The sequence below is a fragment of the Cariama cristata genome, unplaced genomic scaffold, assembly GCF_000690535.1.
Source record: "Cariama cristata isolate BGI_N322 unplaced genomic scaffold, ASM69053v1 scaffold18476, whole genome shotgun sequence".
NCBI lineage: Eukaryota > Metazoa > Chordata > Aves > Cariamiformes > Cariamidae > Cariama > Cariama cristata.
In genome coordinates, this window is record NW_009622898.1 from 31,612 (window position 1) to 46,137 (window position 14,526).

Here is a 14,526-nt window from a genome sequence, read left to right on the forward strand (position 1 = left end):
CCCCCCCCCCCCCGCCCCCCATTTTTTTCTAAGAGCAAATGGTACCTAAGAAACTTGGCAAAAACCACTGTAAAATAACTCTATGAATAGATGCAAAGTCAATCTTCCAGAAGTCTAAAATTGCAGTTGTCCCCATCTGTATGTACAATAATAGTCTTTAAATATTTATTTTCTAGCTGACCATTTCTACCTCCTCTACTCTGCAGATTGATTGTCATTTTCCTCTATATGCCATCACCTGCTCTCTCACATTTTCTTTCCTCCAGTGTTCTAATTACATCCACTGATTACGTTATTGCATTTGCTTTCATTAGTTTATTATGTATGCCAGAAAATACCACTGAAATCGTTCTGTTGAATAATAGAGCGATAGAAGTAAGTTGTGGGTAACTTAGCTCTTTTTTTTTTTTCCTTGAACAACTTCATATGACTTGTTATTAGTAAGGACACAATTTAGTTACATTGCACATAAAAGCATATGAGTTGTCTTCTGATGTGGTGGTGCAGTTTTCAATCAACTTGTTGTTTTCTCTATTGGCAGCAAAGGTCCCGAAAGAAGATGTGCATCCTCATGATTATACTTGCTGTTGGAATATTGCTTCTTGGAATTGTCATATGGTTAGCTACAAAATAAGTGTCTGGAGAAAGCATTGTAACTGATATTTAAATTATAAAAGGAAATTCTTAGTCATGGTTTGTTCATTGTGAAGCTGAGTAAAATAATGGTTCTGTACTTCATCACACTTTTTTTTATAAGACTTTTTGTTTTAACCTGAGAAGTAACGTTCTCAGTACTACTGTCAGTATAACTGCCTGCCCTCTTGGGTGTGGCTGCTGTCTTACCAGAAAAAAACAGTCAAGGTCATAAACTGCTCCATTCACTTAAACATAAAAACCTCTTAAGGTTTAGGGGGCTAATCAAAATCCTGATAATTAGTTTTGATGGGGTGGGTAATTATCTTTTGGGATATTGCTAAACGTTGCTGCCAAAACAAACTCGTGAATTGTTGCTTGAGGCAATGAATTCACATCTCAGAATTTATTTTTAAGTTAGAAATGTCTTTCTAACTCTTCCTCTTCCATCCTGCCCGCCTGCCCATTTGATATGGGTGGTTCAAAAATAAAATGTAGGTTGCTGAAGTTGGTGTGATCTCTCTTTTATAACTGAAGCCTTTGAATTAAGCCTTCAGTTTGCCTGAAATCTTTTAGATGCTTCATATATCTCTGTATCTGGCATTGAGTATGGTTGTGCCTGGAAGCCTCCTGCAAAGGTAGGTAGGGTAGATGATGTAATTATGTGGGTTTTTTGATTCAGTTCTTGCATTAAGAAATACTGTGTTTTATGTGCACACGGCTGGTATCTTTGCATCTGAAGTGTGCATCAATGAGCTTAGCTAGATAAAAATAAGCTCTAGTCTGTGAATTCTTAGACTTACTGGGAAGAATAGAAATTCCCAACTTCCTAACTGCACTTGAATGTCACTGTTCTGAAACTGCTGTGATTCGGTTTCCATGAACAGGTCCAAAGTTGTATGTGAGGTCTTTCGTAAAGCTGAAGAAAAGAAGATTACAAGTTCAATTCCAGGTTCAACAGTGGTATTTGAAATTAAGATGAAATCAGTTGAACTGATTCAAACTGTTTAAGACGTTTGAGGCATATAGCCTTTAAAACAACCTTTTTCCTTTTGTGCCATTTTGTACTAATATACTAAAAATGTAACAACACTTTTTTGCCAATTAATCTATTTGCCTTTTTAATTGATCTTGGTGAACTAATCTGAAAAGTGTACAGATGAAAAAGTCACTTAATCTGTATTTTATAAAATTCTTGTACACTAGACTGATAGAGAATGCACCGTTTACATGGTGAGCTATGAAATACTATTTGGGAACAATCTAACTATAAGCATAAATGGACTTCAGAATTGTAACCTTGCAACCAAAATAAACGTCTTTTTAAAGAGTACATTTTTCTAGTAATTCCTTTTTTCAGAATCCATCTTTACAAGCAGAGCTGTCCTCTTTCACTTTATGTCAATGATTGCAACTTCTCTGAACAACTTCAGAGAATTTTGGCTCTGCTGGCTAATCAGCCCAGAGGGACCTCTGTTCCTGTGCTGCACTTCACATGGTTAATGAAGTTGCTCCTGGATCTTGCATTCCTACCCGTGTGAGCCCAGTGTCGGGAGGAAAGGCTGCTTCGCTCTGTGTGGCTGCTGACGGCGAGCGCTGAGGGTACGCGGTTACTGGCTCTCCTTCGGCATAGCATGAAACTTTTGAAGGATGGGAATCCGTGGTGTGGGAAGGAGGCTTGTGCTGCTGTGTTTGGATTCCAAAAGCAGTGCAGGAAAAGTAAGTCCTATGAAACTGCATGATTATGTTCTATGTAACATGGAAAACATCTCTGATACTGAAAGGGGAATTTAATTTAATTTAAGTTGCAGTATGGACTTGTGTGCGTTGAGATCCAAGCTATGGTGCTCCTGTGGCTGCCTTTGTGCTGGGAGTGAAGCTGGGACTCCATTTACCCTTACTTGTTAAATAACCATCAGATACACTTCGGGCCCCTGCCAGCCATGGTAAGGCTGGCACTAGTGATGCAGTAATGCCTTCTTTTTTTTTTTGTTTCCAAACAATGTGAGTCTAAACTAGAAGAGCAGTCAGCATTTTGGCTGAGTAGCTTTCTCACCAGTGAACTGTCTAAAACTGACTTTGGAAGTTTCCTGACCTTAATGTTCAACAAACTGTTTACACTACTGCAAACAGGCGCAGAGGAATGGCCCAATCCTACTTGCCCAGGAGATCGTTTTGTCTGTTGCAATATCTAATAACCTGCTTCTGTCAGTGACTGACTGATTCCACTGACATGCTGGGGAAAGAAAAGCAGCACTTTCAGCAGCAGATCCGCAACTCTGACTCCTGGCAGATCAGATATTCTGTCTGTGCTTGATAGTTGTCACATTACGTATGCATTGCGATTTGTCTGTCTGGTTGGTTTTCTACCAGGAGGGTTCTCTCCTAAAAGGCTTACCAAGTTGAAGAATATTGCTCATCTTGGGATGAAATTGTATATTTACTGATTGCCTGTTTACCTTATGAAGGGATGAATACCCTCCTTACTGAATTTATCCAGCAGTGACTGCAAAGCAGAATAGCCAGAACATAAAGCTTCATCCATCAGCAGCTGGTGAGAATCAGACTGGGGCAACAATTTTGAATGACTCAGAAATTCTGCGAGTTGCACAGCACTGCATTTCCCACCCACTCCCTCCCTTCCCCCCAACCTGCTGCCTCGGCTCTTGTTCTTCTGTGTCTGATTTGTCTGCATGTCTTTATTTCCCACATGGAGCTGGCTCTTTATTTTTAGAGTCGTGTGCCTGTTCAACTGCTCGCCAGTGGTGGTGGTTCGGGCACTGTCGGGGAGAAGCGCACGGTGCGTGCATCGCTTGCTTTCGTTCATCATCTACTCAAAAGACTGCTTATGGTGTGGGAGTGCCTCCCCCATGTGCTCTCAGGTGAAAGACTTCTTCCTTTCTTGAATCCCAGTGGAAGTGGGGGTGACACCGGAGCCCTTTGCCTCTGGAAGAGATGAAGGGGCAACTGCCAGAAGTCATGGGGATGTCTCCGTCTGGGCGACCAGAGGGGCCTGGCTGGTTCCCACAGGCTGGGCTGCTGCTGCTGGCCCGGCCCTGAGGCAGGGGCTGGCGGGGACATCACTGCCGGAGCGTTTCCACACCAGCTCCTGTACCTGTTGGAGAGACCAGCCTGCAAGGCCCTAATTGCTCATTAAGAATCTTGGTGTGATTCATTTTCAAACTTGATTAGGCAGAAACAAAGTGGGGGGTGTGTGTGTGTGTGTGTGTGTGTGTGTTTTATTTAAATCATCCACGTTGGAGGGCATAAATACTCCTTTTTAAGCTGCTCTTAATGGAGCTCCTCGCTATTTTTTCCCTCCCCTGCATGCATACACTCTTAAACGTCTAAAATGCAATTTCCAAGTATTTAAAGAAAGCTTTGATATCTGTTAAGAACCCAGTAAAACATCTGGATGTAACATGTATGAGTCAGTGTTTTTAGAACAAAGATTTTGGCTGTTGCAAATTATCCATCAATATCTGTCAGATTAGCAAGGCCAAAAAAATGCAATCAAAGCACCCTTCATTTTACTGAAGGAACCTGGTAAGAATAGTTCCTTTGTAGTTATCTTAACCACACACCAGGGGTGCTTTTCTGTTCTTTCTTGCTTTTTCAGAGCTGAAAATCACAGGGGCAGACTGCTTTTTAAAGGCTTGCTTTTTTTTTTTTTTTCTTCTTCCCCTGCACCTCCCCCCTTGGAAATTGTTCTTGATAACCAGCAGGGTATACAATATCCCCGAACTAACTTTGTACCTGAGAGCCTTCACAAGTCTCCCACATGCACTCTGTGTGCGTACAGTCGGCAAATATGTTTGATGTCAGAAGTATGGTCTAGGTTTTGAGCATCAAAAGTAGTTTGAAACCAATGAAAAAAATTTTAATCTTGGAAAGTAAGGGGTCAAAAGGTGGGGAGAGGGAGATAATGACATAATCTGTTAGTAAAGTCTGAAAGATCAAGCACCCTTGTAGTTGATCACCGGTTTGGGATGTTTCAAGGACTGTTTGTGTTGCTGGGTATCACGTTTGGAAGAGCTGACTTGCTTTGCATTTGTTTAATTCTGGTTGAATCTGTTTGATGCTTTCAGGAGCAGAAGGTTAGTGAGAGAGGGAAGAGCAGAGATCTCCTTGCTGCTGGATATCAACAGTTGATGACTTTCTGTTTCTTATGATACCCACGGTGCAAAGTAGTGCTTAAGTGCATACCATGCAGCTTTCCTTTTCAGTTTGCAATTAAGTCCAAATCTCTCACCCAAAGCTGTTGTGGAGTGAGGAGTAATTATTCTCTGATGAGGTGCCCACCTGCAGAGCCATTCTAGATGCTGTTGCAACATAGAGTTGCAAGAAATAAGTATCTGAAAGCGATCAGCTTTCAGATGTCTTTGTCCTTGAATGTGCCTCCGATGGTGCCCCTGAACCTGCAGAAGTTTCTGTAGCTTAAGCGTGCAGATAACAAGGCATTTTAGGTCTTTGTGTGTCCTGAACATAGTCAATGATAAAGGAAGCTAAGTATTTGCACAACCGTAAGGAATTCTACAAACCCAGAAAGAACCAGAAAAAGTAACAGTAATGTTCATGTTCGAAAGGCATGCTGTATTCCTTCAAGTAGAACATCATGAGAGTGCCAAACGATGTCATAATTTGCTATTTATACAACTGATTCTCTGCTTCTCTCATTGGCTGTTTTGAATGTCTAGGCTTGAACCCAGCTGCGGTGATTCATTTTGCTCCTATTCCAAATGTCAGAAAGGTACTCGGGGTAAGGGAATACATCACACTTGTTGATGTGGAGCGGGTCCAGAGGAGGCCACGAAGATGACCCGAGGGTTGGAGCACCTCTGCTGTGAAGTCAGGCTGAGAGAGTTGGGGTTGTTCAGCCTGCAGAAGAGAAGGCTCTGGGGAGACCTTAGAGCAGCCTTCCAGTACCTAAAGGGGGCTTAGAAAGATGGGGACAAACTTTTTAATAGGGCCTATTGCAACTGGACAAGGGATAACAGTTTTAAACTAAAAGAGGGTAGATTCAGACTATATATGAGGAGGACATTTTTTACTCTGAGGGTGGTGAGACACGGGCAGAGGTTGACCAGAGAAGTTGTGGATGCCTCATCCATGGACACATTCAGGGTCAGGTTGGATGGGGCTCTGAGCAAGCTGGTCTGATTGAAGATGCCCCTGCTTATTGCAGGGGGGTTGGACTAGATGAGCTTTAAAGGTCCCTTCCAACCCAAACTTATTCTATGATTCTGTGATTCTATATTTGCAAGAATATTCTAAAGAATAAATACTCACTGTGTCTGCTCTTTAGTAGTTGTGTCTCTGTCCACGAACATAGTGCTTCTTTGCTACTGCTGATAAAATAGATTTTTCTGATATAAGACAAAAAAAATCTAGATTAAAAGGCTTGTTAGCACAAGAAAATTAATCAGATTGCAGCTTTGTTTTTATTAATGTCACATTTTAAAACATGCCTTGCAAAAAGTGGGTAGAAAAAAGTAAAAATGAAAAATAGGAAAATTTGAAGTTGCTAGCAGCACTGTTCACATGGCCCCCTGCCCCAGGTTCTTCAAGATCCATCCTGGACTGAGTTACGATCATGTTTTTTCTTTATTTAATGTTTATGTGGAAAATGTTTGGTCTTTGCCAGTGTAGATTGAAGTCTGAAGGGGTAATAAAGGTGGGAAGGAGCAGGCAAACTGCATAATCCAGGCAGTATAATACACCTTCCCGCCTTTACTCAAAAAAGGAAAAGCTGCTGGAGCTATTCCTGCAACTGCCAAGCTTGCAGCTGAGGAGGGAGGACTCAGCTACGCTCAGGACCCACAGCGAATTCCTCAGCGACAGCTTCAGCTGCTCCCGAGCCCGTCAGATGGATGGACAGGAGGATGGATCTACAGGAGGTAAGCAGGGACAAGGAGAGCATCTTCTCTGCTCTAAAGGAGAACACCAGCCAGCAACTTGCAGAGAGGGTAGATGAATATATTCCCTGCCATCTGCGCCGTGTTTCCTCCCTCCTCACCTCCTTCGCAAACGCCTGGATGTTCTCTCTGCAGAAGGAACTGAAAACCCCAAATTAGGTTCCCAGAGCCCAGCACAAGGGAAGAATTAGACCTTTGTGTCTTGTGCTCTTCAAGAACTTCTCTGCCACAGAGTGTCACTGAAATAGGGAGAAGCCTCATTGTCGGATATGCCATTCCCTGACAGCTCTTCTTCAACCAGATAAAGCATAAATACAATCTTGGAGACTAGCCACTGTGTTGTCAGGGAGAATTAGGCTGAAGAAGCTTGGAGGATTAGAAATGCTTATTAAAAAGTAGATTTAAACTGTCTTTGTAAGATGACAAAAACAAGTTGAGGCTTTCTTATCCTGCCTCAGCCTTCGTTTTGATGTCTTCAGCAAATCATTATTTAAAATTATAAAAAGAAAACTTTAAACAGAGAAGGAAACTAGAGCAATTGTCCCTGATCTGCATTGTTTCTGTTCATTTATAAACTAGTTTGTATATTCCCAAGCTGGGAACCACAAGCCTTGAAGTTCTAGGGGGAGAGGGGCTGTCCCTGCAGCAGTGAGCCACCATCCTTCTACTGCAGCCCCCAGACAAAAGCACAGGGCATCATGAACTTTCAAGTTTTAAGGCAAAGGTAGGTTTTTCATTTAAAGGATGAAATGCTCTTAAATACCAGCTGCTGCAAGAGGAATAGATGCGTGTGTCTCTGATGTCTGAGTTTTAGAGTCGGGGAAAGGGTTCTTCGGCGGCCGGGTCAGCCATCACGTGCTGGCGTGGGATGTGGTAGTCATTTAAGCTTATCTGGTTGCAAATAGGAATAGAGTCAGGTGTTTGAACACCTGAAGAATCTGAAATTACGGTGAGAAAATGCAGCTGGATTATTGGAGAGAGCCACTTGGGTATCTCTTAAGAGTTGCTTTGCAGATGAGTGTTGGACTGGCTCTTGTTAAAGTCTGTGATGCCTTGAGATGAGTGAAGAATTCCTTTGTTATGCCTTTTGTGGAAGTTTCTTTCACAGTTTTGCTATCTGGATGCTTCAAGGAAGGGTAGAAAGCACCTTCTCCTAATCTGTTTTAAGGAGTAGGGATTTTGTTAAAAAAATCTGGAATATAAAAGATATTTTGAAATACACAGATTTGCTTTCAGTGCTGTATAAACCAAGGGTAGTGGATTATATGCTATTTGGGATTTATTCAGGAAAAATATCAGTATGATATCTAAGATGTGTAAGATATTTTCTTGGTTGCTCGTTATGCTAAACTAAACAAGCAGCTACCTGGGAAGTTGAGCTGTTTCAACAGGATTCCCATGACCTTTGTTTGGGGCGGATCGTGACTGTCCATAAGGACTGAGACCCTGCAGCTGCTGCCGGGTCATTCTCCTTAACCACGTAATGTCCCTGTCCCTTTGAAACTGTCTCTGTGAAGCACTGCTTACAGTTTGTCCTTGCAGAAACTTAACAGGAGAAACAAACACCGTTTTTTGCAAGGGGGGGTTGTATCTGATTCACAGAGTGTGGGAGATGCACAGACCAGCAGAGAGAAGGCAACCAGTGCTAGAATTCACCTCTCGGGCTTTGCCACCCTTGGAGTGGTGCCCTCAGAAACCCAGGTCCCTCTTCAGGGCTTGGACTCTCCTCCTTCAGCATCTTCTCTACACTCCCCTCACCAACTCACCCAGACGGGAGGCAATTTTTTTTAAAAGCAACCCTTTGCACAATATATCCTGGTCTTGCCTTTCCTACTGGCAGCTTTTCCCCTGCTCCTGCCTTCTCCTGGCAGCCCATATGGACAGAACCAACTCTGCTTTAAGGTTCTGCCGACCCCATTGTGCCAGTTTGCTTTCTGCAAATAAGGTCATCTAGGTTGGCTACATGATTGCTACGCAAGCCAGTAGTTCGAGGCTGGGAACAAACATTTTATTCACTCAGTGTCAAAGGCATTCAGTGATGGGGCAATTTGACATCATCAATTCAGTAACTTCCATGAACTTCTCAACCAGTTGTAGCCTTGATCTCAGTGTAGCTCTTTTCAGTTTGTTTCTTCTGGCAGACACTGGAGTGAGATTTTTTTTCTTTCTTTTTTTTTTTAATCCCTACAGTTCTGATTTTATGATGGAATTGCACCTGAAAACAGGCAAGTGCCCAGCGAGCCAAGCATTTCCTTGCAAGTCAACTCTCCTGTCATCTCCTCTGCCTCCTCCCCTGATTTACTTCTAAACATTGCCAGGACAGTGGAAATTTGACCTCAAGTTTCTCTTTTCCCCCAGACATAAGATAACCATAAACTCTCTAGCTAAACTGCAACTCCTCTGGATTTTCAGTAGAAATTATTTCTCAAAAAAAAAAAAAAAGTATGAGGTTTGTGATTCATCCATTTGCAAACACAACTCTGCATAAAAAGGCTAAAGGGATATTTTGTAAACCATGCACATAGACTAGAAGAGCTCTGAAAACCCAGAAATATTACATAAAGACCACAGGACTAAATGAAAGTAAGAAAAATATTTGAGGGGAGAGAATGAGGTAGGGGAGACAGAAAAGGATCTTTCTATAGCTTGTGCTATAGAGAAGGGCAGAAATAAATATAACAACTGTAGCTCTGAGAAACTGGACATGACTGCGGAGGGTTGCACTGAGTAACACTATGCAGCATTGTTCTGGGCAATAAATGGTGGCTGACTGTCACCCAGTACAGATGACTCAAATTTTGGAAATTGCTCTTCTATGAATAGCCGCCTAAAGCTGGCCCTCTCTACAGCCAGAAAAACCATCTTTGCTGTTGTTGTTTTACAGCTTTGGGAGGGGAAAAAAACAGGAGCTTTTCTGCATATTGTGTTTTGTTTGTATCCTGAGGCTTCAGTAGTCTGGTGGAGTCATTTTTGTTCTGAACCTAGGGATGTGTTCAGATCCCCAAACTTTTCTTGTCTTCCCAGTTGTGTTCGTGTTTTCTGGGAGGGGTGTGTTTGGAGTGAAAACATAAGGAGGACTGAAGTAGAGGTAGAATGTGTTAGGAAGGCTTGTAAAAGGATTAAGAAGACCAAAGTAATGGCATCACAGTAATATCAAGACATTGAGATATACAGGCATAATTCAGTTTGGCTATGCATGCGTTGTTATAAGACAAAATATATACCAGTCCCAAAAAACTAGACTCTTAGCAAGTCAGATATTTTATTAAATCATATTCACAATTTCAGAAAGGCATAAATATATTTGCCTTTACAGTATCCTTAAGGTTGCAAATGGTCCAAGAGTGTTGTTGTTTAATTACTTTTGGTTCTTAATTACTTCTGTGCCCCCTCATCTCTGCTGTTCTGTCGGGAAGGTGCTGGTCAAGGAAATGGGCTGTTCCCAATGCATTGTTTGTTCCTTTACACCAAAATCATATCTGCGATGCTCCTGTGCTATTCTGTTGGGATGTTTCTAGCAAGAACCCTGCCCCAAGCTGTGTTCTCTGCTTGGATGCAGCAACTCTGATCCACACAGGAACGCAAGGGCAAGACTGATCAAGATTGATTTTTTTGAAAGGTGTATTCAAAATACCATGGTAGGTACTGAAGATGTAGTAAGGCCTTATGCTTATCTGACATGCTGCTCTTTGATGCCAAGGACACTTTGAATATTTTCGTCTGGCAACTAAACCTTTTTTTTTAAGCCCCAAATTTGGGCTGGCCTTCAGTGGTTGTTCCAAAAGGGAGAAGGGAGGAGTTTCCTCAGCTTGGTCCTCAGTCTTTCCTGGTTAGGCTTTGCCATGTAGATACACAGAGGATCTTTTGATAAGGTCCTTAATAAAATCAGGCCAGAAGCGTTTAAGACAGGCAAAAAGCACACTCTTATCAAATGCTTTATCAGGAAACCATTTGTTTGATCAGAAATTCCTGAGTGCTAAAGAAACAAACATATGGGGTTCGCAAATCAAAATGAGAAAGGAGAATGCAAATTTAATATGGATTAACCCAGTCTGTAACAAGAGCTTTTTTTAGGAGCTGTTTGTTGTTTTGTTTTTTCTACTTATCCAGGGTTATAAAATTTTCTGTGGGTATGCATTACAGCATACTTCCCGCTGTGCTGAGTAGTGCTTAATGACTATTAGTCATTACGGTGCTAATAGTACTGATTTGCTTTTAATGGGTGCCAAAGTACCTGGAGTGTTTACTTTGTTAAAGATGCTGTGGGCAAGCGGACGAAGTAGATTTAACAGGATGGCACAAGACTGGGACTAGTCTGGGCTGGTGCATGGGTGTCATCTGGGATGAGAGCAAGTAGGTGACAACTGCATCTCAGAACTGTGCTGCATCTGAGGTAATGATGGGGAAATAATTTAAAAACAAACAAACAAACAAAAACAGAAAAAAAAACCCAAACCAAAACACAACAAAAAAAACCAGAGACACACACACACAAAAAGAACAACCACAAAAAAACCCCCCAAAAAAACCAAAAAGCCAAACTAATCAAACCAACAAACCCTATTTGTACGCTTGAACCTCAGGCAAGTGCCTCGTGGTAGAGTCTGAAGCCTGAGATGCTGTGGCATTCCTACCTAGGCCGTCTCTTCTCTCAAAAAGGATCAGAGTGACCTGGACAACCTGCACAACGGTCACCCTCTTGGTGACATTTTTCCACCAGCTCTAAGAGCCCAGTTTGGTAATATGGAGGGCAAGATTTGCAGCCCAAGATCTGCAGATGCTGTCTGGAAAACCCTTGAGGGTGTTTTTATAGATCATTAGTCCAGATGAAGATTTGCCTGAAGAATAAACAGGTGACTGTGGATGTCTCCTGAGCTAGCAGTGATGTATTTCACAGAGAAATCTCTGACAAGAGGCTGTGAGCACATAAACTAGCAATTTGCAGGGAAGTCTGGGTTTGGACTGTAACTTCTCATCCTACCACAGACAACAAGAATATAGTGTTAAAATAATACAGAAGCTCCTGAAAAATGCTGAGAAGTCAGACTCTGATCTATACTTAGCACTGTGAAATTACAGTACAGCACCAACAAACCAAGGTTCATTACTCGTAGACCATCTATTCAATGGAAAACTGAGAGTTTGGCTGTTGCGATGTCAGGCTTGTAGGAATAGAGAGATGAATGAAGCTAAACAAAAAAGACATTATGATTTAAAGTCCATGAAATGCCACTACTTACTGAAAATGACACATTGTGCAACTAGGTTGGAAAGAAGCGGTTGACAACAGCATTGGTATCACATGAGTCTTCTGAGGTTGTGACCACAGATGGATGTGTGCTGTGACCCTCTTCTCCAGCTTCCAGACAGGGTTTGGGGGAGAAAGGTGAATTCACTGCTTCCTCGAGGAGCTCTGCTTCAAAAGCAGAACTATTATGGGCCCAGATATGTAAGCTCCAGAGCATTATGCTGCCAGAACAAATCATTGTCTGCTGGCAATAGTAGTATTGGCATTTTAAAGCAGATCCGTAAAACACTAACAGGGCAAGGGGCCGTCGGAAAGCAAACGCTGTTGGTAAGTTTTGCTGATAAGTGCTAGTAGTGTGTTGGCTGGGCAAGGAAGATGTGGTTTTGGGAACCAGTGTCTTTAAAGGGCTTAACTTCAGAGACTGGAAGTGTGCAAAGAGGTGGTAGAAGTTGCCCAGGCAGAGCTGGTGGGACTGGTCCCTGAAGAAGGAGAGCTTCTCTGGGCCCAGAGCAATTCCCCAACACTGCTGTCTTGGTGGCCTGTCTTACTTTGTCCTATATCCCTTCCCAAAGGAGAAATGGAAATCCTATCTATTGGAATTGCCCCTCCCAGCAGGGATTGTAATTCCCTGTAGTTTTCCCTGCTGAGGAATTTCTGTATCTGGCTGATCTCAGTGGAGCAATGTTTCTCTTATTGGAGGAAAGAAAAGGGGAGGAAAAAAAACCCCACCTTCTTTTCCTGCTCTGAGCTAGAGTAGCGTATGAAAACATTACTTGTCCTCAAAATGCTGTATCATAAAGAAATCACGGACTGTGGAAGAATTTTCTGTTTTCAAGGTGCTTCAGAGGCCACAGCACCACACAGCACCGCCCAAGGCCGCTGCGTGAAATCTTGGCATCAGCATGGGGCATTTAAGGCAAAAAAAGGGATCCTTTGCAAAAACGCAGTTTGAGGATGCCTCTGATCTCCATGGGGAGGGAGGTTTGAGAAGATTGTTTTGTACACATGTATTCTCGTATCCAGATTGCACAAAAGCCACTGCTTTTCTATTTGTCCTGTTAATAGTCCGCTTGTGCAATCGCTGCGGGAGTCTGGCTTGCCCGGCCCCCAGCACACCCCCGGAGCCGCCGGCTTTGGGAAAGGGGCACTGCCGATGGTTTACAGCTTGTAGACTGGCCAGCTCTGACACCCAAGCCTGCAGGAATGGGAGTCAGAGCTGTTTTCCTATCTTTATGCCTTTTTCTCACAGAAATGTTTTCTCTTTGGCAGTGGGGAAAGGACAGCCTCTGCTTTGGCACTTCCATAGCAGAGTAAGGGGCGGGGGGTGTCCCTGTCATCTTGTGCAACCCCTTCCCGCTTTCCTCCACCCCAACCGTCAGATGACCATGCAACCTGACCTGAAGTAAGGAATCAAGTAATCATTCATGATCTCCGTATTTAAAAGTAAATGTTTTCCTAAATTAAAATAAACATTTAGGAGTTCTTTTTATTTTACTTGTCAGCTTTTCGTATTAAAGAACTGCAGCTTCTGGAAGTTCAAAGCAAGCTCAGTTATTGGAAGAGGTAGTCTCTTTTTCCCTCAGCCCAGCGATGTTTTGTCAAAATGGGATTATCTATGTATTTTGTTAATATCATGACTTGTGACTAATACAAAAGGAATTAAAGCCTCAGTTAAAACAAAAGCCAGCAAATAGGCAGTCGCTTCTGCATGATCTTTGTTCTCTCTTCACACCCACGCAGCTTAGTGCGCCTGGAGCCATCTGAGAAAGCAAACAAGGGCCCAAATTCGTGTCGCCGGCAGAAAGTGTTAAATCCAGCGTCACCCAGAAGTCCCTGTAAATAGTCCGTGGGTACCGAGCCCAGCTGGTACGGTCACACTTAGAAAGGTTGCTGATGTAAGTATGGGTTTTAGGCTTCAGTCTCATGGGTATATTAACAAACCTGTCATCACCAAAAATTGAAATAACACATATTCATGCTTTGGATTGGTATTGTGTGCTCCGAGCAATGATTTGTTTAGTTGTGTTTGGAAGATTCCAGCTTTGGTGAAGTGAGCCCGAATTTGAAAATAGTTCTGTCTGTGAACGTTAGACAGTTGCGAATCTGTGCAGTAGTGCTCATACGGGAACATCTGACCGCTGCTCTTCTCCTGATGTTTAGAACAAATGTCTGTGATCTGTTGTGGTCTGGACTTAAACATTCTCAAAAAGTCTAGAAATCCCTCTATCATACTTAGTGTTTCTTCTGCTGCACTTGTATAACGTCCTTGAAAAAAATGTTGGTGATTCATAAAATAACATGTACTGATGACACTGTATCCTCAACACAGCTGTATTATAAAAGAATAAGAATGAAAAAGTATAAACAATTCTATTAGAGTAACTGTTAAATGACCAAACCAAGCATGGGAGAATGTTTTACCAGGTATGACATTCTTGTATGGTCATAAACCATCCATGCAGACCCCTCTCTACACAGCCAGCTGCTGAGAAGGTGAAGGTGAATGGTGGTGTTGCCAAGCGATTACAAGACTTCCTCGTACATATACAGGGCAGGGCTGTATAAGAAACCTGGGGAAAAAAAACAAACAAACAAACAAAAGGCAATTTCTTGTCAAAACTATCATGACCTAGGCTAGTTTAAAAGCTTTAAAAGCATGATTTTGGGTCTGCTCATTTGGAAGCACTGGGTTAGGGAGTGTTTAGGGCCGTAAACCAAGGTGCAGAAACA

The 14,526-nt window shown here is 42.5% G+C and overlaps 1 protein-coding gene across 1 annotated transcript in view; it reads left to right on the forward strand.

The window, feature by feature from the left end:
* Positions 1 to 1,968, forward strand: part of STX7 (syntaxin 7) — a 26,729-nt gene extending 24,761 nt beyond the window's left edge. Inside the window, exon 9 of the mRNA XM_009702528.1 lies at positions 542 to 1,968. Within this exon, the coding sequence (XP_009700830.1) occupies positions 542 to 634 (93 nt within the window). The 3' untranslated portion in view covers positions 635 to 1,968. The remainder of the gene's footprint in view (positions 1 to 541) is intronic.
* Positions 1,969 to 14,526: the final 12,558 nt, after the last annotated feature.